At 40.8% G+C, this 25,210-nt stretch overlaps 2 protein-coding genes and 1 pseudogene across 2 annotated transcripts; 2 read left to right on the top strand and 1 right to left on the bottom strand.

Annotated features, from left to right (window-relative positions):
- Window positions 1-927: 927 nt before the first annotated feature.
- Window positions 928-2,864, top strand: LOC104438278 (annotated as a pseudogene).
- A 6,152-nt stretch (window positions 2,865-9,016) lies between these two features.
- LOC108958812 (proline-rich receptor-like protein kinase PERK1) lies at window positions 9,017-11,156 on the bottom strand. Its single transcript, XM_039307880.1, has 7 exons — window positions 10,762-11,156; window positions 10,485-10,571; window positions 10,307-10,377; window positions 10,106-10,179; window positions 9,759-9,906; window positions 9,473-9,634; window positions 9,017-9,302 (listed from the first exon to the last, which is right to left on the bottom strand). Exons 1-7 carry the CDS (start codon window positions 11,126-11,128, stop codon window positions 9,084-9,086), a joined length of 1,128 nt encoding a protein of 375 aa, XP_039163814.1. The 5' UTR covers window positions 11,129-11,156; the 3' UTR covers window positions 9,017-9,083.
- A 6,191-nt stretch (window positions 11,157-17,347) lies between these two features.
- Window positions 17,348-19,357, top strand: LOC104438059 (polyol transporter 5). The gene is made up of 2 exons (XM_039306148.1): window positions 17,348-17,659; window positions 17,858-19,357. The coding sequence occupies exons 1-2, from the start codon at window positions 17,446-17,448 to the stop codon at window positions 19,204-19,206; spliced, it is 1,563 nt and encodes a 520-aa protein (XP_039162082.1). The 5' UTR covers window positions 17,348-17,445; the 3' UTR covers window positions 19,207-19,357.
- Window positions 19,358-25,210: the final 5,853 nt, after the last annotated feature.

Here is a 25,210-nt window from a genome sequence, read left to right as displayed (position 1 = left end):
GATCTAGATGCCTCTTGCATAGCTAGAATCTACCCAATTAAGAACTTAGAACCTACTCGTTAAATAGATTTATTATTTTTTGGAACTTATAATATACCCTTTATACCTTGAAACCTGGAACCTACAGGTTCCTATCAATCCGGTTCTCAAGTTTCAGATTTTACCCTAGAACTTGCTCACCCTAAAATTTACCTAATTTTCTATACCCTTTAAGGATTCGATGGCTATATCCGGTTGTTGATAGTCCATAGCTTTACTTTGGCTTCAGCAAATCAATTCAGGTTTAAGTAGCAAAAGGGTACTTGTGAATAGGAGGTGAGTGGTTTCAAGTTCTATTTAGGTTCTACTTAAAATCTAGAATTTATCCGTTGGAATAAGTTCTCTAATTCCCAATTTATTAGAACTTGAAACCTATCTTGTATATCCTAGAATCTAGAACAAACCCACACCAGTCTAATTCTCTAGTTCAAAGTTCCACAATAAAACCATACTCATTCCTACTATTATCGCCTCTCTACTTTGTTCAACTTATTCTTGTTACTCACGTGTAACACTGATAACCTTCCCTCGACATGAGAATTACATACAAACTCCTCGACCTTCCCACACTAGGTAGGCGTAAGCCCCCATACATGGTCTTATGATTTTGTGGAGATTTGTGTTTTTGATAAACAGTGGCTAGGGCCCGGTCATTGCGAACCCCTTTGTATGCTCTTTCTTCTTGTAGCAATTGATCTCTTGTGGCATTTCAAAAGAGACAAGTCTTGGAATGAAGGCCGCTACGATCATGCTAATAGCCAATGGATTTTGAGCCCTCTAAAGTCTCTTGAAAAAAAGCTAGGATGTTTGAATAATATATTTTTGTACCACTTTGAAGAAATGCCAACATCAATAAAGTTAAAAGCTCAAGATAAGTCATCACTTGCTTCGGGCTCGCAGCATTTTCGGAAGGCAGCTTCCAAGGTTGATTCGCTTTTTTTCATCCAAAGTTGCCTCAACTAGTACTTTCATATTATTGGCTTGCCCTTGCTCGTGATTGTTCTTCTTCTCCAATCGTTGAAGTTCTGAGCTTTTGGGCTTGGGTTTCTGCCAAAGGTCGCGACGCCTGGGTTTTTGCTCGGTTCATCATCTCCGATGTCACCCTCGCTCGCGACTGTTAGATGAGATCTGAAGGTAGAGCGTCGACGATGGTCGAGCGTTGTCGACGGTCAAGAGTCAACTGTCGAGCGTCAAGGCGACTCCTGGGATCGCGCAATGGCTGACTTTTGTCAAGCGTCTCGCATCAGGCAACCACTTGGAGTCGTGTGACCCTGGCGTTGCTGCGCCTAGGTAGGCGCAGCATGGGTCTTGGAAACCTACGAGCCTTGCCTAAGCCCTTAGAGACAATGATGAGTGGCCCGGTGCTATTCATCAGAGAGAGCCTCGTGATCACCCCAACCCAGGTTGAGATACTGGTGGGTTCGCTCAATGTGGTCTCGCTGGTTGGATCTCTCGCCTCTGGCCAAACCTCCGATTGGATTGGCCGGCGATACATGATAGTCCCTGCAGCCTCCACGTTCCTAATCGGTGCACTTCTGATGGGCCTTGGTCCATCCTCCATGTTCCTAATGGCTGGGAGGGTGGTCGGGGGAATCGGTGTTGGGTACGCCCTCATGATCGCCCCAGTCTTTACCGCCGAGATCTCTCCAGCGATGACCTGGGATTCCTGTCTTCGTTGCCTGAAGTCCTTATCAATGTTGGGATTTTACCTGGGTATGTATCCAACTATGCCTTATAAGGCCTACCAGTTGATATAAGTTGGAGGCTCATGCTTGGGCTAGCCAGAGTGCCAGCAATCGCAATCGGGGCAGGCGTGATGACAATACCAGAGTCACCGAGGTGGCTGGTGATGGAGGGCAGATTCGAAGAAGCAAAGAGGGTGCTGATCAAGACATCAGAAGATGAGGTAGAAGCCGATTTGAGGCCAAATCAGATGAAGACCGACAAAGGGGTTGATCGATCCACGAGCCCGCTTTGGCCTGATGGTACGGGCAGGGCTTAGGAAGGAGGTCCTCTGGAGGCGCATCCGCCGGATTCTCATAGCAGCCATTGGACTTAACTTCTTCATGCAGGCGTCAGGGAATGCTGCCGCTGCCGTGTACTTTAGTCCAGATGTCTTCCAAGATGCTGGGCCTGGGCTCAAAGTTCCCCAAGCGATCAAGGACCAAACCGATGTAGGCCATCATGCTGTGCGTGGAGGCCGTCTGTGCAGACGTCTCGGTCTTTTCAATAGGGCTCGGGCCCATCACTTGAGTCCCACTCGTCCGAGATATTCCTGAAAAGGCTGCAGGCCTGGGGCATGAGCCAGGCCATAGCGGCGAACCGGGTGCTAAGCAGCGCGGTGGCGATGTCGTTTTTTAGCATTTTGACAGAGATAACATTTAGCTTATATTAGTTTCGGATAATTGAACGTGCCTCAATTGGGAAAGTCCATAATTGGACTTGGATCATTGTTGACTCGGAGAAGTCCGAATTTTGTTCAGAAAAGCAAGCAAAGGAAATTCAAGTAAGTCAGTCCAAGGAGAATCTGAAACGGAAAGTGCTGACCATTGATCAAATTTGGAATCCTGTATGGAATTTACGTGTCCATGTTGCAGTAGGCCTCTCTAGGCTTATCTTGGCGGTACGTATAATCTGATTGAGGGAGCTCTCACACGCCATTATTGATACGAAGTCTGGAAGCGCCGAAAGAGTGCTTGAGAAGTGTGGGCTATCTTCGTGTCGTTTGTGCAACGGAATTTATTTGTGCAATTATATCCAAAAAGAATTAGTGTTCAAGCCGATTAAACCTTGTGTTAAGATTTGTATATAATTCTTTCGTGAGATTAAAGGATTATTTTGCGAGAAACTGTGGAGCTATATACTGCATGAGTTATTGAGCATAATTAGGACTTGGGAAATACTAAGAGTGTTTAAGTGACTTAAGTATGTAATCTTCATTGTATTACGTGATCTATAGTGAAATTCGTCGATACTCTCCCTGTAGACATAAGTTAATACGACCGGACTACATAAATATGGTGTACGATTTATTTTCCTTATCTTGTCTATTTTACTGTTTGATAGCTTGTTTTCTATAACAAAGTCTTAATTTGAAGCAAATTGAGGATGACAAAAGAAGGAAAAGTGAGGATCGGCAGATTTGATGGGAAAAATTTGGTTTCTAGAAGATACAGATTGAAAATTATCACTACCAGATGAAACTACACTTGCCTCTATCTAGGGAGAAGCCAGAATCAATGAAGCAAGCGGATCGAGAATTGTTGGATAGACAAGCTATGGGTGTTGTTCGGCTAACGTTGGCCCGTAACGTCGCATTTAATATCGTGAATGAGAAAATTATTGCTGATTTGATGAAAGCCCTATCAAATATGTGCAAAAAGTCATATGCAATCAACAAGGCCTATTTGGTGTGACGTCTATTTAATCTAAAGATGAGAGGAGATGCATCGATTACAGATCATATCAATGAATTCAATATAATTATTAGTAAATTGAGCTCAATTGAGATTAACTTTGAAGATGAGGTACGTGCTTTGATTCTATTACCCTCATTACTTGATAGTTGGAATATTATTGTTATTGCTGTTAGTAATTATCCTGGGTCAATAAGCTTGATGTTTAATAAGGTTCGGGATTTAATTTTGAGTGAGGACATTCGTAGAAGAGATTTGGCAAACCTGTATCCGCTATTTTAGTAGGTGAAAATAGAGGAAGAACTAGTACTTATGTTAGCAAGAGTAGAATAAACATGAATGGACGTAGTCAATCTAGGATTGGTGGCGCTGTCTGTTAGAACTGTGATAAGATGGGGCATCTTAAAAAGAATTGCTTTAAGCCAAAGAACGCGAAGCATAAGGAAAATATAGTTGATTTTGCATGTGACATTAAAGCTATAGCTAATGGTAATCTGAATAATGCTGATTTTGCCTTTTCAATCATTAATAATTTGTCGTTTGATGGACGGATTATGGATTTTAGTTATTTTTTTCATGCTACACCAAATAATAACTAGTTTACTACTTATCAATGCATGGATAATAGTAAGTGCAGTTGGGGAACAACACTAAATGTGATATTGTGGGTGTTGATAATGTTAGAATCAGAATGCATGATGGTATCATGAAGACGTTGACTGGAGTAAGACATGTTCCAGAGTTGATGAAGAACTTGATTTCCTTGAGTGCTCTAGATTTAGCTAGGTATAAATATATTTTAGAATGTGAAATTTTGAAAATTATTCGAGATGCTTTGATAATAATGAAAGGAATCAATCACGTGGCCTATATGAATTTTAAGGTGAGATGATGACAAATATTGTCCTGAAGATGTCGGATGCATCTATTCAAGAGTTTAAATTGTGATATATACGTTTGGGACACATTGGCAAGATAAACTTGAAGATTTGAAGTGAAAGAAATATGTGATGTGGTTATATTGCTAACGAACTGAATGTATGTAGATGTTGTGATTTAGATCGACAGAAAAAAGTCCAGTTCAGTACAACTATTAAAAAAACCACAAAACTTGCAAAGTTGTCATGATTTCTTTTGAGGAAGAGTGCTAGATTTATAGTAACAGTTATTAATAACTATTCGAAGAAAATGTAGGTGTTTGTACTTAGGTACAAGTTTGATGTTGTTGTGAGGATCATATAGTTGAGAGTTTTGATAAAAAACGAGACTAGTAAATTGATTAGAAATGTGCGGATTGACAATAACATGGACTTTTGCTCGAAACTGTTAAATGAATTCTATGTGAAGAAAACATAGTGAGATATTGCACTAATGCCAATAAACCACAACATATTGCAAAATTGATGAACAAAATATTATAAGAGATAGCCCATAAATTGCTCTTTAGTGCTGGTATGGCTAGGAAATTTCTAGGAAATGCGCTTAGTATCGCAAATCACCTAATGAATAAATCCCCATCGACTACGATTAGATATTAGACTCCCAAAGAAATGTGGTCAGGTAAGGTTGCTGATTATTTTATTCTTAAAATATTTAGTTACCCATGCTATATTTAAGTTAGTGATGGTACATTCGATAAGAAAGCACAAAAGTGCATATTCGTAGGCTATGCATAAGGTGAGCGTGGCTATCGGTTGTGGTGTTCAAAATTAAATTCATCTTTTATCAATAGAGCAGTTACGTTTGACAAATCCCCAATGCTTCTGACTAAAACTGTTATTGGCAATGCTCATAAAAATGTGAAAGGTAATCAACTTGAGGTGGAGTTGCAATCAGAAACTCATGAGATAGCGAGTATGAGTACTAACGAAGTAATTAACATAGATGGTGCTTGTAGCGAGGTGGAGCATATAGAGCCAACGGTTGCTGTAACTATTGATATTGATAAGATGTGTATTTGATCTCTAGACAGATATGAATGCAATAATGATTTTGCTTTATTTATGATTAAGGAAGCTATATTATCGGAAAATTTTTGTGAGGCAATTAAAAGTGTATGTGGAATTGGTCTTATGATGAGATCCTTGGTTCTGGCAAAGTTCAGGCGTGGCTTGGGCTTGGAAAATCCTATAGGTTGAGTGGCTTTTTGAAGAAAAAATTATCCATGGCAGTTGAGCCCATTGAGACTGTGGAAAAATAGCAACAAAGTTTGAAATTTTAGCAAAGAGATTGTGACTTAGCTCAAACATCAAATCAAGATGGAGAATGTTATAATATGTCTCAAATTTGAGTTCGTTGAACAAAATCTTACATGAAATAAATATGTATGAATTGTGGCTTATATTAATTTTGGGTAATTGAACGTGCCTCAATTAGGAAAGTCCATATTTGGACTTGGATCGTTGTTGATCGAAGAAGTCCGAATTTTGTTCAGAAAAGCAGGAAAAGGAAATCCAAGTAAGTCGGTCCAAGGAAAATCTAAAACGGAAAGTGCTAACCATTGACCAAATTTGGAATCTTGAATGGGATTTACGTGTCCACGTTGGAGTCGGCCTATGTAGGCTTATGTTGGCAATGTATATATTCTGATTGAGGGAGCTTTCACACGCCATTGGTGATACGAAGTCTTGAAGCGCCCAAAGAGTGCTTGAGAAGTGTGGGCTATCTTTGACTCATTCGTACAATTATATCGAAAAAAAATTAATATTCAAGCTGATTAAATGTTGTGTTAAGATTTGTGTATAATTATTTTATGAGATTGAGAAAATATTGCGCAAGGAATCATGGAGCTAAATATTGCGTGAATTATTGGGTATAATTGGAGTTTGGGAAATACTTAGAGTATTTGACTAACTCTAATGTGTAATCTTCATTATAGCGCTTGAATTTCACCATTGCTCTTCACGTGGACATATGTTACTACAATCGAACTATGCAAATCTGATATACAATTTATTTTATTATTTTATTATTTGATCGCTCGTTTTCCACAACAAAGTTGCAGTTCGCCATGTTATTATTGTACTCTCTCGCCTAATTGAACGTGTGACATTCGCTGTTTTGACTGAACGGAGACAAAGCCAAAAACAATAATAATAAAAAAGGAGATCCTAGACAAGCCCGATCCACCGCCTATACATGTTTCGGCGTTTTAGCAAAGAACCCCAGAAAAAGCCAAAGGGAAAAGGAAAAATTAATTTTGATATATTTAAGTAGATGACATTAACAATTCAATACTTATAGAGTTAGTTTGTGACGGTTGTATTAACATGTTACCAACGGATACTAAACCACTCCCCAAAAATGCCTTTTAATGTTATTATTGGCAAGGACCATGGGTTTTGCTCACATTGTGCATTTGGTGCATCGTGTTGTGGTGATGGACGGAAAAGCAGAGCTAATAATACTTGCATAAACACTGTAATGGGTCGATGTTTTCCTATGGATCAATTCCTCTCGTGATATGCGGCATGAATTTTTACACTCCTTATCTTCCGTGAGAGAGAGAAATGGCGTGTTGAAATTGCTTTTATCAGTTATAGTGTTTGTTGGAATCTAATGTGCAAGTGCTCCTCATCAACCTTTATGATTTAGACTTTTTGAATTGGTAATCCTTCGTCAATAGCTCAAAATTAAGCTATGGTTTCACCTTTAAGCTCAGATCCTAAACTCAAAGCAGCTAGGGGTGTCAAAAATCGAACGTAACCGAAAATTTGGTTTTTTCGGTTCGGTTTTCATTTGATTCGATTCTTATTAAAACCGAAATTTTTGTTATCGGTTTGGTTTTTATCCAACCGAACCAAATCGAACCAACAAACCGATAAAGAGCTTATTTTTTGGAAATAAAAAATATATACAATAGAAAAAAAAATACAAAAATTTGAAAACCAAAACCGAACCGAAATTTTTATCGGTTCGGTTCGTATTCGGTTCGGCGGAATTTTTCTTAATCGGTTCGATTCGGTTTGATTTTTCAAAAAAATCAAACCGTTGACACCCTAAAAGCAACTACCCAATCGCCCCCCGCTCAAAATTTGGAGCCTTTTCACAGAGTTTTGCCGAAGTCACCCTTAATCGTGTGGACTATTGAGCAAAAAAGAAACAGTGGGACCATGTTGGGTTTCATTAACAACACAAAGTAAGCAAAATCGGACAGAGGATGTGCTCAAGCTCTTCATTACTATTTCGCGATGGAAGCCCCAAAGCAGTGTGGTTTTGCAAAGCCAGGGGCTAAAAAGGGATGAAATCGGAAGCCAAAAACAATTGGGGAATGAAGTGTTGGGAAAGACAGAGCATTTCCCTTCTATATTTAGTTTTGTAGCACGTCTCACGTCTATTAGCATTCTCCTGATATGATAATGTCTATCGAGTTCATGTCATAACGAAATGTCGTGCCCTAAACGGAAACATGGATTCCCCGTAGCAAGACCATTTTCATTTCCTGTCGTGACTCTCTCAATCCATTCATTTAAGGACTTCTAGGAGCGTTTTCGCGATTGGGAGCTCCAAGCTTGCACGTGGCCTACGGACGCCTCTCGCCCTCCGACTACTCCAGACAGACAACCCTTCGGACGAGAAAACCTGACACCTTCCCCCGGCAACTTGGCATCAAGTACCCGCTAGATTCGGCTGCTCATTCCATCTTAGCCTTTCTAACGTCATACTGCTCCACTAGGTCCTCCGCACCTATCACACGGCACGTGGCACTTGACGTTGCAAGGATGGCTCACTCATGACTAGTGTGTAACCGAATCGAGTCCACTCCCGAATCAGATCAGCCCACCCCGAAAATAAGTTCAAAAGTCAATTCCCAAAATTTGAAACCGGTTCCAAGTGAATATCTACTTGAGAACCAAATTGACCAACCTGGTTTGGGAATCAGTTTTATAAGCTCAAAAGTTCAAAATCCTATCTTTTTTCCCTGATTTCTAATTTTAGAATTACATTTTTTTCCTCTCGCATGGTGCCTCTTCTTCTTCGTTCCTCTTCTTGGCTTGCTTCCCTCCCTCACCGGCTCACAATCACAATCACACCATCAATTGCATAGGATTTTTGCTTCGCCTTGTAATGTTTATTTATGATAATTAGCCTTATGTATTCTTAATTTCATTCAATAAAAAAGTTTATGTACTTATTGATTACATGTGCTTAATGTTTCAATACAAATTAAAATGATTACGCTATTTTCTCGCATACTAATATAAAATTCAAAACTATATAGGATATTAGACAGTTGCAAAACAAGTTCCTCTAGGACTTGAAGAATAAGGTGGTTCTAGAATAGAGTCCAGTGCAAATAAGATCGAATACAGAGTTCAAAAAAATGAACCCGTTATAACAGGATCGGGTATAGGGTCTAGATCTGAAACCTATCCACCCTAGACTTGATCACCCTTAGTGTTAAATTTAATTTGCCATTGCACAAAATGAACGAACCCTAACATCCCAGTTCAGCTCACGGTAGAAGACATTGGCGGCGTCGATTGACTTCAATTAGAATAAGGTCGGTGCACGATAATGCTACCAAATGGTACAACTTATTGTCGACTACAGCAAAGTACACCGGTTAATTTTGGCAGGTCCCGAACCTATCTTGCCATCTACGTTGAAGAGTAAAAACAAGGAGGTTTAGAAACTATTGAAGGCCACCATCCTTCCCATCTCCAGATCTAGGGGTGTTTGGCCGCTAGGACCCGCGCTACTCGAGCCAGATGGATACAAGCCATATTCACCTGTTGGTTCCCCGTAATGGCCGTCGCCGTATTCGAGGTCGAGGTTACTCGGCCCGGCTCCGATCCCATCATCAAGGTCAGCGGCAGATTGATGCCCTTCGAGGACTGGAGCAACCTGCTCAATTTTTCAAAAGCTGATTATCAGAGTTCCTATTTCCATCTAACCTAACAAATCTTAGATCAACTAGACATGAGTCCACGAACAAAAAGAGCTGTCACCAGTCATGGATGTAGCAAGTGGGCAAGTACGAAAGAAAGATCAAACTCCGGCTGCTGAAATATTACCACACTCATTTTCGGTCGACACTCCGCGAATTCACGTGTGCAAGCAGCAGCGCAGGCCACCATTCGAGCCATTTCACTGCGGCTATAATGGTCCTGCAGCCTGGGGTCGACAAGAAAGTCGAAATTTCCGTCTCCCAGAGCTTGTGTGAGTTGAGGCCTTGCCTGTAAATCATGACAACGATTCTATTTCAATATTGCGATTTCGACGACTGAAAACATCAATTTCGGAATCCCATAATAAAGTAGCCCCGGGCTATGATGTAAACATGAGAATTGCACGACTTACGGAAAAAGCCAGATTATCATTAGAAGAATTAAGTGGCGAACCCACAGGTCTGCGGCCGGTAATCAACTCCAAGAGGACGACCCCAAATGAGAACGTATCTGCGTTTGGGGTTAGTTCCCCAATCGAGGCGTATTCTGGAGCAACATACCTACAGGAAGAACATGAACTGAGCTTCAACATAATTGAACTAGTCGAGTACGTAGAAAACTGTGCTTCAACAAATAAAGCTCGAGGTGAACTAGCGAGCAATGCCTCATTTTACATACATTTAGAAACATCTAAGACAGATTAATAACCAGCGCATGTCCCTGTCCTCTGATTCAAAATAAGAAGGCAACAAATCTTACCCGATGGTGCCCACCACACTAGAGTCACCGTGATTAAATTCAGAAGCAAATTTTGCGACCCCAAAATCTGCAATCTGAGAGAGACGAGCATTCGGTAGTCAGCAATCTGCTTGCTCTGAGAGTTAAGCAATGGAGGTTGGAAATAATCAATTTTCCATTTTTAAATTTATCAAATAAGTTCTTTTTTTTCCTTTTTTTAACCTTCGCCTCAAAATCGAAGTTCAATAGTATGTTGGCTGCCTTGACATCGCGATGTATGATCGTAGGATGACCTGCACGAACGTTTCTCATGTATATAAGAGCAAAGCTCTGGGATTCACAGTTTTAATCAGCTATAAATCCAATAAAGATAAAAGGCAAAACTACATCTGAAACTTACAATCCTCGTGAAGATATGCCAATCCTTTGGCAGAGCCAACAGCAACTCTCATTCTGGCCTCCCAAGCCAGGGTCGGTTGCCCACCTCCTGCAACGATCACTTTCCATCAGAATCCTTTCCATTAAACGCAAAAGGCGCCGACTTCACTGATTAGTGTTCCCTTTCTTTTTTCAAATAACCCCAAATGCTGAATCGGACGCCAAAATAAGACTGATAAAGAAAGAGGGGGCAACATAAAAGCTCGCAGCATGAATTGGTACTGAAAATCCAAACTAACCACGTAAGTGTGACTCCAAGGACCTGTTAGGCACATACTCATACACGAGGATGCGCTCGAGTCTGGTTGCACAGTATCCAACCAAAGTCACCACATGCTTGTGATGAATGCGGCTTACAATTTCAGCCTCAGTGAGGAACTCACGCTCTCCCTGCTGGCTCCCCACCTCCAGTCGCTTCACTGCTACATCTTCCCCGTTGGAAAGGACTCCGCGGTACACGCGCCCAAAACCACCTTGTCCGAGTAGACTTGCCTCTGAGAAGCCGCCGGTGAACGCCTGCACTTGTTCAAATGTAAAATGGCACATGCTAGAACCGAGAGAAATGCTAGGGGATGCGGAGCGAAGCAGCATTCTCCTGTTCTTCATATCTAGACAGTATTTCAGCACCAGAGTCAGCACCCCAGCAGCTGCCGCCGCCGCCATCTGCTCCCTCAATTTGGTGGACCAAGACGAAAGAGAATTGGCCTAAGTGGACCCAGAAGAAGCTGGCGGCATAGGAGATGCCAGGGTGATAAAGAAAAGAGAAAAAATAAATAAAAATTCGATTTTTTAAAAAAGAAATCAAATTTTTTATTTTTTATTTGAGATAAAATCATGACGTTGAAATCATTTTCCAACTAGATCCAGAAATTAGATAATGTTTTCAATCATATATTACTAAACAACGAAAAACTAGCTATATTTCCAAAAAGCATTTTCATTTATTATTGAGTTTTCCGTGTAATAAATGCATCATAAGATTTTATCACCATAGTGTTTCACTTCATCGCATGCTCAATGCATTGTGTTTACAATGACGTGTGGAGAAATAATGCCAATTGCACCTACATAAGTATTATTTCACGAGTTATTGATTAGCGTCACTAACGGTACGTTTTTAATCGATCACACAAACTTTTATGGTTCTAAATGCCCGATGTTGAACCCATTCTCTTTGTTCTATGTTGTTTTTAATCCATTGCACGGACTTTTATGCTTTTATGGTGTTTGCTGTAAATCTTACGTGCATGTGGTCCTCTCCCTTGCCTTGTGATTTAGACCTTTCAAATACGTAATCTCATTAGCATATACTCAGAGCCTGCTAATTAGTAGCTCGAAAATTAAGCAACTGTTTCACAGGTTAAGAAGTAGTTAGTTACCCCTATTGCTCTTTGAGGTCAAATCCTGCCGTTTCAAATCCTAAAACAAAAGTGGCTAACCAAACCAAATTGCTTTGCGAATGATATGACTCCATTTCCACGAACCAAAGCGGCGATCTGTTCTTCGTCAGTCACATAGACCAATTTGGGTAATCAAGTCACATGGGCTACTGAGCAAGAAAGAGCATTTCGGACAATGTTGGGTTCATTGACTACATGAATTAAGCAAAATCGACCAGAAGATGTGCTCAAGCCCAATTTCGTGATTTAAGGCCCAAGTTAGGGTGGTTTTACGATAAAATGGGCTAGAAAAGGGACAAGAACGGTGGCCCATATAACTGGCTATAGCCAGGTGGTAACTAGTCAAAGGCAAGTCTTATTAGGATGTCACGGAGAGTTTCGATAGAATTGGAACGAGGCCTGTTAAACAAGGTCTGACCAGTCCCCTAGCCCTTCGGGTTTCATGTCAATTAGCATCCTTGCGGCACAATAACTTATACTGAGTTCATGTTGTCGTGATATGTTGCAATCTATTATTTGTTTGATGTGCCTCATGGCACATCGATTATGGATTCCCACGTAACAAGATCATGTTCATATCTCATGGTAACTCTCTCATTGTATGTCCTCCTCAATTCATTTAAGGACTTTTGGGAGCGATTTTTCCATTGAGAGCTCCTCTAAGCTTGCATATTGCCTACAAGTACGTCTTGTCCCTCTAACTACTTCCAAGAGCATAACACCACTCACCTATGATTTGGCATTGAGTATGCTAAAGACAATTGCTCATCCTATCATATAGAGGTGAGCTGTTTGTTGCTATTGTTTCATTTTTAGTTAAACCTAATTTGTTGTCATTGTTGTTGTCATCGTCATCGTCGTCATTGTTTTTAAAAAAAAATTTAATGTTGACCCAAAAGAAGTATTGAAGTTACCTAGTTTTCTAGACCATTTTAAGTGTGCCACAATTAAATGAGGACTCGGTGGCTATATCTAGTTGTTGATAGTCCATAACTTTGTTTTGACTTCAACAAATCAATTCATGTTTAAATGACAAAAATGTACTTGTAAATAGGAGATGAGCTGTTTTAGGTTCCATCTAGGTTCTATCTGGAAACTACTATCGGAACAAGTTCCTCATTTATTAGGATCTTAAACTTACCATGCATATCCTGAAACTTGTAATAGATCCACACCGGTTCGGTTCTCCAGTTCCACGTTCTACCTTGCAACTATGCTCACCTTATTATCATAGTCTCTCTACTTCGTTGAGCTTATTCTTATTGCTCACATGCAACATTAATAACCTTCCCTCGATGTGAGAAATTACTTATGGACTCACCGGGGATGCGTTTGGTTTACCCTTGAGAGTGCTAGTATGAACAAAATAAAGGAGTTAGGGAAGAGAATAAGAACACGAGATTTATAGTGGTTCGGCTTAATCCAAGCCTACGTCCACTCTCCCACGATAACAGCCTTCTTGGCTGGATTCCACTATGCAATCAACAAGAGATTACAACTTCGAGTGCACACACTTAGTAGTAGATCACACTATCTCACTAAGTCACTCTCTTGGTATTTCTCTCACGATTACAAACGTTTAAGCTCTCAAGAGACAAGTATATGATCTAAAGTCGCTTAGACTTTGGAATTATAAATTCTACGCTCCGTCTCTTACTTGCTCATCGGTCCATGATCTCCTTAAATATCCTCCACTTCCAAACTACCGTTGGACAGCATCCCGGAGAATCGTCTTCCAATATACCCATTGGACAGCTCTGTATTTTAGAAGATTTGGTAGCCGTTGAGTGACAAAGGTAAAATCCCAAATTGATTCCGATCGCCCATACAAACGAAATCTTGGTTTCCATAAGTAAAGCTTCTTCATATAGAAAGATCTTGTCTTCAATCAAATCAATCTTGATGTGGAATCCAAACCAGATCACTAGCCGTTGTATGATTGGGCTTGAGTTACGATTCATCGAAACTGGATGTAAAGTCCGAGTCTTGAGACTTTACGATATGAGTCTTGAGACTTTACAACCCGGGTCTTTAGACTTTACAATATGAGTCTCTAGACTTTACAACTGGGTCTCAGACCCGGTTCGGCCTCAGCCTTCAGCATAGATTCGGTCTTCGGTTCATCTTCAAAGATAGAGTCCGTCTTCCTGGTTCATCTTTCACGTTCGTATGTAATTAGTCGAGAGAGCAGATTTCGATGTAGAACAGACTTTGACACTAAAGTCTTGCGGTCTTCAGACTTTGAGTCTTGAGTCCGGCAATCTTGACTTTGAGTCTCGAGTCCAGTAGTCTTGAGACTTTGATAATATCCTTTACATGTTCTATTATCTGCATGGTCTATTACTCAACCATCAAACATGTTAGTAGCCTTTGATTTATTTTGTCATCTTCAAAACATCATAAGGGATTTCCCTAACAACCCTCCCAATGGATTTCGAGCCCTCTAAAGTCTCTTGAAGAAAAGCTAGAATGTTTGAGTAATATGTTTTTTTGTACCACTTTGGAGAAATGCCAACATTGGTAAAGCTAAAAGTTCAAGATAAATCCTCAACTATGCTTTTAACATTTTCCGAAGGTAGCTTCCAAGGTTGATAAACTTTTTTTCTTTCAAAGTTGCCTCAACTTGTATTTTCATATTCTTGTCTTGCCCATGCTCATGACTGTTCTTCTCCGATGAGCTTTCTGCGCTTGGGTCTCTACCAAAGGTTGCGGTGCCTGGGTTTTTGCCTGGTTCATCATCTCTAATGTCTCCCTCGGTTGTGACTGTTAGATGCGATCTGAAGTTTGAGCGTCGATGATGGTCGACTTGCCAATGGTCAAGAGTCGACAGTCGAGCGTCAAGGCGAGTGTTGGGATCGTGCAACGGCTGACTTTTTTCGAGCGTCATGGCATGAAGCAACCACTTGCGGTCGTGTGACCTTGGCGTTGCTGCGCCTAGGGAGTGTGACCTTCGAATCCTCTCCTGGGCTCACGGTGGCCCTACGAGCCCTCGCCCGAGCCCTTCAAACAATGGAGAGTTGCTCCCTTTGTTTTTCATTCTACTTTTTAACTTTATGACCACTTGGCAAAAATTCAAACAAAAAATCAAAGCAAATACACCTTGAGCCAAGGATCTTTGGGGAAATGACTTTGCATCTTCCAAAATTCAACCTAATGCAGCCTAATGGTCCTCTACGCCTATCACTTGGCACGTGGCACCCGATCTCGTGAGGATTGCTCGCTTATCCTCTCACTTCCTATCCGACTCGGTCCAATTGACATTATTAACCGTATACAACACTTCCAAATTTGCGTTTTTATTTTAGGTAACTATCGATATCACTCCATAATAGTCTCATCTTGTTGTTCTTTCCTGCAATTTGTACTTGGGGGAGGGGGGAAGCAGAAAGTGTCTTTGACGTTTAATAACAGAGCTTTAATCTGATTTGTATCTAAACTTTTTCCTTCCGGGGTTTATCCCTCTGCCCCCATTTTTCCTATCACGAATACAGAAACAAATCTTTGTCAATGGCTACTCTCCCATCAAACAAATCTTGAAACTTTGGCAAACTTCCTTCTTTTACTCCACCCAAGTGTGAACATGCCAAGATTCCTCCCTCAAGAAATCATAAGATAATAGTTTCTACGAAGCATCTAGACAGCCCCTTGCACGGCTCTGAGGAACCCTATTTGCATGCAAGAGTCGCCATGATGGCGACTCAGACCGGTTGCCTAGTCCATCTTGGTGTTCCGAGAGGTGAAAGGACATTTAAAAAAATCGACAAAACGTGGAGTTTATTGTCGTGTTGGGTCCGCATCGCAATCCATGCTTATCACCATCAACCAGTTGGTGCTGTTCAAGAGGCGTGTGTTGCCCACATGCCCACCTTGCTTTTTCAGAGGCAAAGTGGCTTTTCTCCTCCAAAAAGCAAAAACAGGAAGGATGATCACCTCTTTCTAGGTGAGACGCATGATGCACCTCGATTCAAGGACCATATATCTGACCTTTCGAGAAGGTATTTTATTCCCTAGAACGCTCCTCGGATGCGTCGCGTGTCCAAAAAAAAAAAAAACCTTTCCAAAAGCAACTCGATATAATAAAAAAAAAGTACTTCACGAAATTCAAATGTTAAATAATTAAAACTACATATTAGATTAGTAATATGATCGGATTGTCATACCGTGTTAAAGATGTAAAGTATTTTGTGTGAAAAAATGCTACCAATGCAATGTTAGGTGCGGACATTAACTAGATAAAAGTTAAAACCCACTTAGAATTAGAAAGTTGGGAATATAAATTTTTCAGACTTCTATTATTTACCATTTTATAGACTAAGCAAAGTACATTGATATCTACTCACCATTTCAAGGGCCTATTTTCTCTTATACTGGATGCATTGCATCTTTGAAATATAGACCGGACTGATGACTCTTTTGATGGTCAAAACTTTGCATTTGACTTTGCAACTTCCGTGTGCTTGGTGTCTCCATGAGAGGGCATATTCCAATTGCAAAGCGATTGGATCTCCATAAATCGAGCAATGACATCAATTATTGATGATTACATTTTATAAATTTGCCTAGCTGTTCACTTAATGATTGTATATATGGTGGAGCTAATGATTATGTATTATCTATCACTTTATAGTCAATTTAAAGTCCAAAATATTCCAAACTTGATTAATCTTCTCTTATGCATAATTGATAGAAAAGTGATTTATTTGTCAGTCATATAGCAACTACCTAATCACATTATTCATGGTATGCATGTCATTTTGCATAGGGTTTTAATCTAAAGATCACTCATTTTGAATTGGGTTGTCGCACTATGTCATTGTGACGTACACTAACTATCAAATTAAGTACCTTTTTTGTGATTGATGGGTGGTGAATCATTTCTTGTATCCTCTTGAGACCCTTTGAACAGTTCATTACTCTTCATTGATAGACGTGCAATTGTGACTATTCTCTTGCCCTCTGCATATAAAGGAGCGTCCATGCTCAGGTGGTTTTAGAGGACTAAACATACGAAACATTCGAGAGAATGAGGCATTTGATGATTTTCAACTCAGAAACTAAAGATTATTTGTCGAAATGTCACCCACCGTTCATGATCTCTTGTAAGGTGTATCCTCGAATCTCCAGTTGCCAGACCTCTACAATTGACCCCTTGAATTATCCCTTCAAAAAGATATACTAATTTGATTCTTTTTACACACTGCTTGAACGAGGGAAGACATAAACACTTTCCTAATCTTTTGTGGTTTGTCTTCTTGCGCACTTGTCTAGACCATTTCCTAGTCCTCAAACATATGTTATTTCTTTGAATCCCGCAACACTATTTCGTCATGATACGCCGTGAGTTTGGACACAATCCAAATGGACAAAACTTAAGGAGGATCAGGACAAAATAATTAATGGATAAAAAGGTAAGACCTATTCTCTCTCCTGTGATCATGTTCTCCACACGCCCTCTTCTTGAAAACCCGCAGTATTCCCAGAAACAACCCAAGCTTAACTCTTCGCTCATTTCAACCGCCACTCATGCAGGACTCACTCAAACACTTGTATGATCCGCTTGTTCCCGAGTCAGACCCTGTTTTTTCTGAAGAGGATCTCGCAAGCCCAAAGAAAACAGTCCGGCTCCAAGAACGTAGAGTGGCAGTGGAAGGCGGTGGTCGCCGGAAGCCTCGCCTGAACAGATATGCTCTGGGCGGTGCCATCTTGGCCTCCACCAACTCTATTTTGCTGGGCTATGGTGAGTTCTTAGCACAAACTTTTTCCATTATATTACTTTCTGTATGTACATAATGTCTTGATCCTGTCCCAAGAAGAGAGAAAATAGGTCCATGGTAGTATTAATTGGTGTATTTAGATTGGTCTTCCACCTGTTTGATGGAAAGCAAAGCCATGGTTGAACTTGATGCTGAATTTTTGTGTATATAAATGTGTACAGATATTGGGGTGATGAGTGGGGCGGTGCTATTCATCAGAGAGAGCCTCATGATCACACCAATCCAGATTGAGATCTTGGTGGGTTCGCTCAATGTGGTCTCGCTGATTGGATCTCTTGCCTGCGGCTGGACCTCTGATTGGATCGGCCGGCGATACACGATAGTCCTTGCAGCCTCCATGTTCCTAATTGGTGCACTTCTGATGGGCCTTGCTCCATCCTTCACGTTCCTAATGGCTGGGAGGGTGGTCGCGGGGATTGGTGTCGGGTATGCCCTCATGACCGCCCCAGTCTACGCTGCTGAGATCTCTCCAGCGATGACCCGGGGATTCATGTCTTCGTTGCCTGAAGTCTTTATCAATGTGGGGATTTTACTTGGGTATGTATCCAACTATGCCTTGTCAGGCCTACCAGTTGATATAAGTTGGAGGCTCATGCTCGGGTTAGCAGGAGTGCCGGCGATCGCAATCGGGGCAGGAGTGATGACGATGCCAGAGTCACCAAGGTGGCTGGTCATGGAGGGCAGATTCGAAGAAGCAAAGAGGGTGCTGATCAAGACGTCAGAAGATGAAGCAGAAGCTGAATTGAGGCTCAGTCAGATGAAGACCAACATAGTGGTAGATGGTTCCACTGGCCGTGCTTCGGCCCGAAGGTGGGGGCAGGGTGTTTGGAAGGAGCTCCTCTGGAGGCCTGTGAGGCCTGTCCGCCGGATTCTCATAGCGGCCATCGGACTTAACTTCTTCATGCAGGCGTCAGGGAACGACGCGGTCGTGTACTTCAGTCCGGAAGTCTTCCAGGATGCCGGGATTAGCAATAAGCAACAGCTATTAGGGGTCACTATCATCATGGGACTAGCCAAGACATTCTTTGCCTTTGCTTCGGCTCTTTACTTGGACCATTTTGGGAGGAGGCCTCTCTTAATGTTGGGCTCGGTTGGAATGGCGGTCTCCTTGGCGGGCCTGGGCCTGGGCTCGAAGATCATTGAGAGATCCGGGAGCAAGCCGGCGTGGGCCATTGCACTGTGCGTGGTGGCTGTCTGCGCGGACGTCTCGTTCTTTTCGATAGGGCTCGGGCCCATCACTTGGGTCTACTCGTCTGAGATATTCCCAACGAGGCTGCGGGCCCAGGGCACGAGCCTCGCCATAGCGCTGAACCGGGTGGTGAGCGGTGCAGTGGCGATGTCGTTTTTGAGCATTTCGAGGGCGATAACGTTCGGGGGCATGTTCTTTGTGTTTGCAGGAATCATGGGGTTGGCGACCGTGTTCTTTTATTTCTTCTTGCCCGAGACCAAAGGCAAGAGCTTGGAAGAGATTCAGGTCCTTTTTGAGAATGAAGACACTGCAAGCTCGTAAAATTGAGATTGATCAAGCATGATTTTTCATGTAAGAAGTTCCTTGGGCTTTGTTTTGCAGCTAAAAATGTCAATGGAATTTAATGCTAGGGGGTTTGCTTTGTAATATATGTACGTATTAAATAAGGAATATGACATTACAAACGCCAAAACTTTCATATTACGTTCACATTAGCGCCATCGATAATTTGAGTGGTCGGAAAATCCAACGTGTCATTAATTAAAATAAACGATCCGACGTGATTTGCTGGTAAAATAAAGTCAACAAAGTAAGAGGTAAATGATGTGGTTTCACTATTATTTGCAAATTCATTTTATTTTTCAAACCTCAATCCCTCAATTTTTTTTTCTCTCTCCATCTTCGGTCACCGCCAACCTCTATCCTAGGCCCTGTAGCGCTACCAGCATCGTCAATCTTTTGCTTGGTAGGCAGAGAACCTGTACATTGCAGTTCTCTCTTGCTGGGAACAACTCTCTCCTTGTGAAGTGCGCAAGGCTTGCTAGTGAGAAAATTCGTTTTTGGTTGGTTCTTTCCAGTTTTGGTCAACATATTTCAGAGTAGGAATTGTGTTGCTGCTCCTGGCTATATGATTTTATGGCCTGTAACTCGTGTGAGGTTCAGCCATTATTATGTTCAAAGGGTAATACTAAAGGGAGTCCATTTAGCAGGGAAATCCATCTTCTGCAGATTGGTTTGAGTGAGAAAGGACGGCAATGTTTTGACGGTTTAAAAAAACCTGTCGCTATAATGATCAAGTCTTATATGTCAATGTGTATGTATTCATAAGTCCGGATCAATTCTCATCCTTAGGCCATCGCCCCCGGGCATTGCCCATTGGTTAGCCCGCGGTTTGTGTCAATTGTCACTCTCCTCGAGACTCGTGACCAATGCAGGCGGTGTCGTTGGCCATGGGTGACACTATATCTAAGGTTGACCATGGTTGGTGTTGGGATATAATATACGGAAACAACAAGATCTTGCAATTTACGTCAATGCGAAACCACCAAGAAAATAAATAATAAATAATAAATAATAAAAATATCAGAAATTTATGTGTTTGATCCGAGTATCGATACCTATATTCACGGGGAGAGCCAGCAACAAATAATCCATTATAATCGGAGAATCTGAGTTTACAATCACTCACACGCTCAAGTATTTCTCATACCTAAATTTAATAAAAAATCCAAAGTATGTATAAATAAATAACTCACTCGGATATAAATTCACGGCACAAAATTACCGCGCGTTCAAGCTCTGTTGGGAATGGCGATCCCAGAAAAACCGGATTCGACATTAAATCGAACCCCTAAATCGATGCGGAAGACGAGCGGGAAAAACAACACGTATCACCGATCCTAAAGCACACCACGGATTCGAGCGTACCTTTTAGCCACAGATTAAACACCGATGCCGTTAGAGGAAGAGAAACTTGGTCCTGTTCGATCCGGTGAAGCAAATTGGCCTTCGTGCTTCACTGTTTTGCTTTTTGGAGAAAACGACAGAGAGAGAGAGAGAGTTGAGAGAAACGTACGTCTTTTCCTTTTGAACAAAACAGTGTGTTTTTCTCTCTCTCTCCTCCCTTTTATACCTATCTCCTTCCACGGGCCCTATTCCCGTGGGCCGGGCTTTCTCAGCCCAACTTGGGCGGACGGTCCTTAAGCCTAATAAAGCCTTCATCTCCCACTCGCACATGGTGGGCCGAACAGAATTATCTTTACCTCTTTTCAACATTCATACTGGTGAATAATCCGTGCGACCAGCATACTTTGAGAGTTCGTTGCTATACATCTGTTAGGAATATATAGCAGCTCATAATGGGCGTTACACTCCGAGTAGACTTAGTATGCAGTACCCTAGATCGATCGATCACATTTATATCTCTCTTAATCTCTTTCAAACATGATATATATATTATATTCACAATTACAGTTATCACAAAGACAATCATAATTGGTCGACCAGTGAATACAAAAACTACAATGTGATTTTCCAAAATCGATCTTCCTCTTTCATTCAAACTCTCAATTTCAGTTCAGCTTGCTTTTCTAAAAATGTCCCATTAGATCGAATCAACTCATGACCATTGGCAACATCCTAAGATAGCAAACACTAAATAGAAACCTTGAGAATAAGTAAAAGTCATGAGGGCACTTAAATTGAGGAACTCTTTTCCTCAAGAGTCTCACACGTCATAAAAGTTGAGATCAAAACTTTTTGCCACTCTTTCTTGGTCGGCTCATGCATACGTAGTATGAAATACGTATTACGGTATTAACTCCTTTCCCATGGAGCGTATGTCTACACCTTTCAATACCGTATAGATGATAGTTCAGACATACTCAATGTCTAACTTGAGTTCACGTATCTACTCATTTACAAAATTCATCAGAACTCACATCTAGCATCTTAGACAGATAAAGTAAAACATGTGGTGTATTTTACTTTTGGACATAGTAAGTATTATGTTTTCATCTTAATACTCAGTTAAGGCGACATTCGTATTTTAAGCTTGAGCTCTCGATTATCACTTAGATAATAAGCTTAAAAACAGTTTCATCTCTATTTATCACACAGTAAATAGAGGCGATTACTCGTGTGAGTGGGCTAACCTTTTATCTGTCCGACATACTTCCTCAACTTAAAATAATACACTGAGTATTAAGATGTATAAAGATCAAACAAAGATTCATAGGCATTAATAATGAAACAACACTAGTTCATAAATGTGAACAACTCAAGGAAATTACAATCCAGTACATCAGATTCTACGCAATCCTAGAGATTTTACATGACCACAAAACACATCTCTAGGTATTGGCTTTGTCATAGGATCTGCTACCATTCTATGCGTAGATATGTACTGTAAGTTCACATCCTTTCGTGCAACCATATCTTTTACAAAGTTATACTTTGTATCTATATGTTTGGTCTTGCCATGATACTTTGGATCTTTGGTGTATGCTATAGCTGCTTGGCTATCACAGTTAACCAATAATTGATTTGCAGCTTTCTCAATAACACCTAAATGATCCAAGAATCTCTTAAGCCAAAGCGCTTCTTGTACTTGCTGATAATGCCACGAACTCAGCTTCCATCGTGGATAAGGCTATGCACATTTGCTTCTTACTACTCCATGATATGGCGCCATTGCTCGCAAGAAAGCAAATCCGAGGTAGATTTCCTTTCATCTAAATCTCCTCCCCAATCGGCATCTCGAATAGCCTTCAAGTCGCGAGATCCTTTCCTTGATAATTCAACTTGTAATCAGCAGTTCCTTCAGATACCTCAGTACTCTCTTAACGGCCTTCCAATGTGATGGACCTGGATTGGATTGGTATCTACTCACCATTCCAACTGCAAAACATATGTCGGGTCTTGTACACATCATAGCGTACGTTAAGCTCCCAACAGCACTTGCATAAGGAACATGTTTCATTTGTTCCTTCTCTTGTGGAGTCCTTGGACACAGTCTATGGCTCAATCCTTCACCTTTTGCAATAGGAGTGTCTATAGGTTTACAATCTTGCATACGAAATCGTTCAAGAACCTTATTTATATAGTTTTCTTGTGAAAGAGACAATGATCTTTTCGAACGATCTCTTGAAATCTTAACTCCAAGAATGTATGCAGCCTCACCCATGTCCTTCATCTCAAAGTTGGAAGACAACCAACTCTTGACAAGTCTTAACAAACTCCATATTGCTTAGGCAATTAGTATATCATCAACATATAATGATATGATCACAAATTGATCTTTGGATCTTTTGATATATACACAATGATCATCATCAATCATTGGAAAATCATATGCCATTATGGCATTATGAAAACGTATATATCATTGTCTTGATGATGCTTAAGACCATATATCGACCTCAAAAGTCGACATACTTTTCTTCTTGGCCTTTCACTATGAAACCAGCGAGGTTGTTCCATATATATTTCTTCCTCTAATTCTCCATTGAGGAAAGCAGTCTTTACATCCATTTGATGTAACTCAAGATCCAGACTAGTCACTATTGCCAGAATAATGCGAATCGAGGTAAATCTCACTACAGGAGAAAATATATCCTCATAATCAATTCCTTCCTGTTGATTATACCCCTTCGCCACAATGCGAGCCTTATGCCTTTCAATCGAGCCATCAGCCTTTCGCTTTATTTTGAGAACCCACTTGTTCCCAATAGCTCTGCGTCCTTTTGGAAGATTAACCAGTTCCCAGACTTGGTTTGATTTCATTGACTCCATTTCCTCTTCCATTGCATTAATCCATTTTTCCTTACTAGGGCAATTCAGAGCCTCATTAATATTTCTTGGCTCATCCTCATCTTGTGGAGCAATCATAAAAGTTTCCCCTTCAATGTCAAAACGTCGACGGGGAATACTTTGGCGACTTGTTCGCCGTATGGGAGATTGTACACTTTGCACATCATCCCCCATCATGCTCCCACTTGGATTAGGTAATGATGGTGTCGTCTCATCATGTGGTTGCAATTGAGAATGAGTTGAATTTAATTCATCACTTCTCATATTACTCCCACTTGGACGAACTCCACTAACATCATTATCCTGATCCAAGGTCTCAAATAGGGAACAATCTTCCCCTATTTCGCCCTTCTTAGGAAATTCATCCTCTAAGAATGTGACATCTCGTAATTCAAACTCAGTTATACTTCCACTTTCTTGCTCACCTATGAACACATATCCTTTCGAGTGTTCAGAGTACCTTATGAAAATACTCTTCTTTCCTCTGGGACCCAATTTCCTAAATTTGTGAGAGGACTCATGTGTATAGGCGGCACAACCCCATGGCTTAAGAAAACTCAAGTCCGATTTTCTACCTGTCCATAACTCATATGGAGTGGAAGTAACTGATTTGGAAGGCACACGGTTAAGTATGTAGGCAGCAATTAACAACGCATCACTCCAAAAGGTAATAGGTAAGTTAGCATGCGCCATCATGGACCTAACCATTTCCAGTAGGGTTCTGTTTCTTCTCTCCACAACACCATTTTGTTGAGGAGTATATGGAATAGACAACTGTCTTTCTATTCCTTTTTCATCACATAATTTTCTGAACTCATTAGATAAATATTCTCGACCTCGATCGGATCTCAATGCTTTTATTTTCTTGTCTAATTGATTCTCTACCAAGTTCATAAACCTTTTAAAACAACTTATTGATTCAGATTTGTGAGAAATCAAATAGACATATCCGAATCGAGTATAATCATCAATAAAAGTGATGAAATAAACAGCCCCATGCCTTTATTTCACATTCATTGGACCACAGATATCAGAATGAATTAAATGCAGAGGAAATTCAGCTCTTTTTCCTTTTCCAAATGGTTTCCTCGTCGTTTTCCCTTCTAGGCAATGCTTACATATGGACAAATCGACTTTTTCAATATTGCCCAACAAGCCCTCTTTTGCTAGTCTATTCATACGCTGTTGGCCAATGTGACCAAGTCTAGCATGCCACACATTCACATCATTATCATATTTATTAGGAGACGTGAGAAGGGAATAACAAACATTAGCATTAACATAATCAATATAATACAATAAAACCATCCAGAAAATAACCACAACCATAGTAATTTGTATCCAAAAACAAATTCACACCTCTATTACAGAAGTTCATATTAAAACCTAGTCTAACCAACACTAAAACAGACACTAAATTCCGACGAATCTCCGGAGCATACAGCACATCATGAAGGAACAAAGTGTGTCCACCACGCATATTCAGTTGGCATGTGCCAATTTCTTTCACTTCAGCTCACGGAGTTGTTTCCCACATAGATCCACTTAGTTCCGGTTGGTACTGTCGGAATTCCACGAAGGATCCTCTATCCTTCGCTACATGGTCCGTCGCTCCCGAATCCACAGTCCACAAAGGATTAGACTCGATTAAGAACACAGAACTCGACACATAAGTAAAGTTCTGAAAAGTACAAGGGGTGCATACCTTCTTTGGCTCACGACAGTCGCGAGCATA

The sequence above is a fragment of the Eucalyptus grandis genome, chromosome 2 (genome assembly GCF_016545825.1).
Source record: "Eucalyptus grandis isolate ANBG69807.140 chromosome 2, ASM1654582v1, whole genome shotgun sequence".
Taxonomy (NCBI): Eukaryota; Viridiplantae; Streptophyta; class Magnoliopsida; order Myrtales; family Myrtaceae; genus Eucalyptus; species Eucalyptus grandis.
The sequence above is the reverse complement of the archived record's forward strand: the minus strand, read 5'-3'. Positions and strand labels throughout refer to the sequence as shown.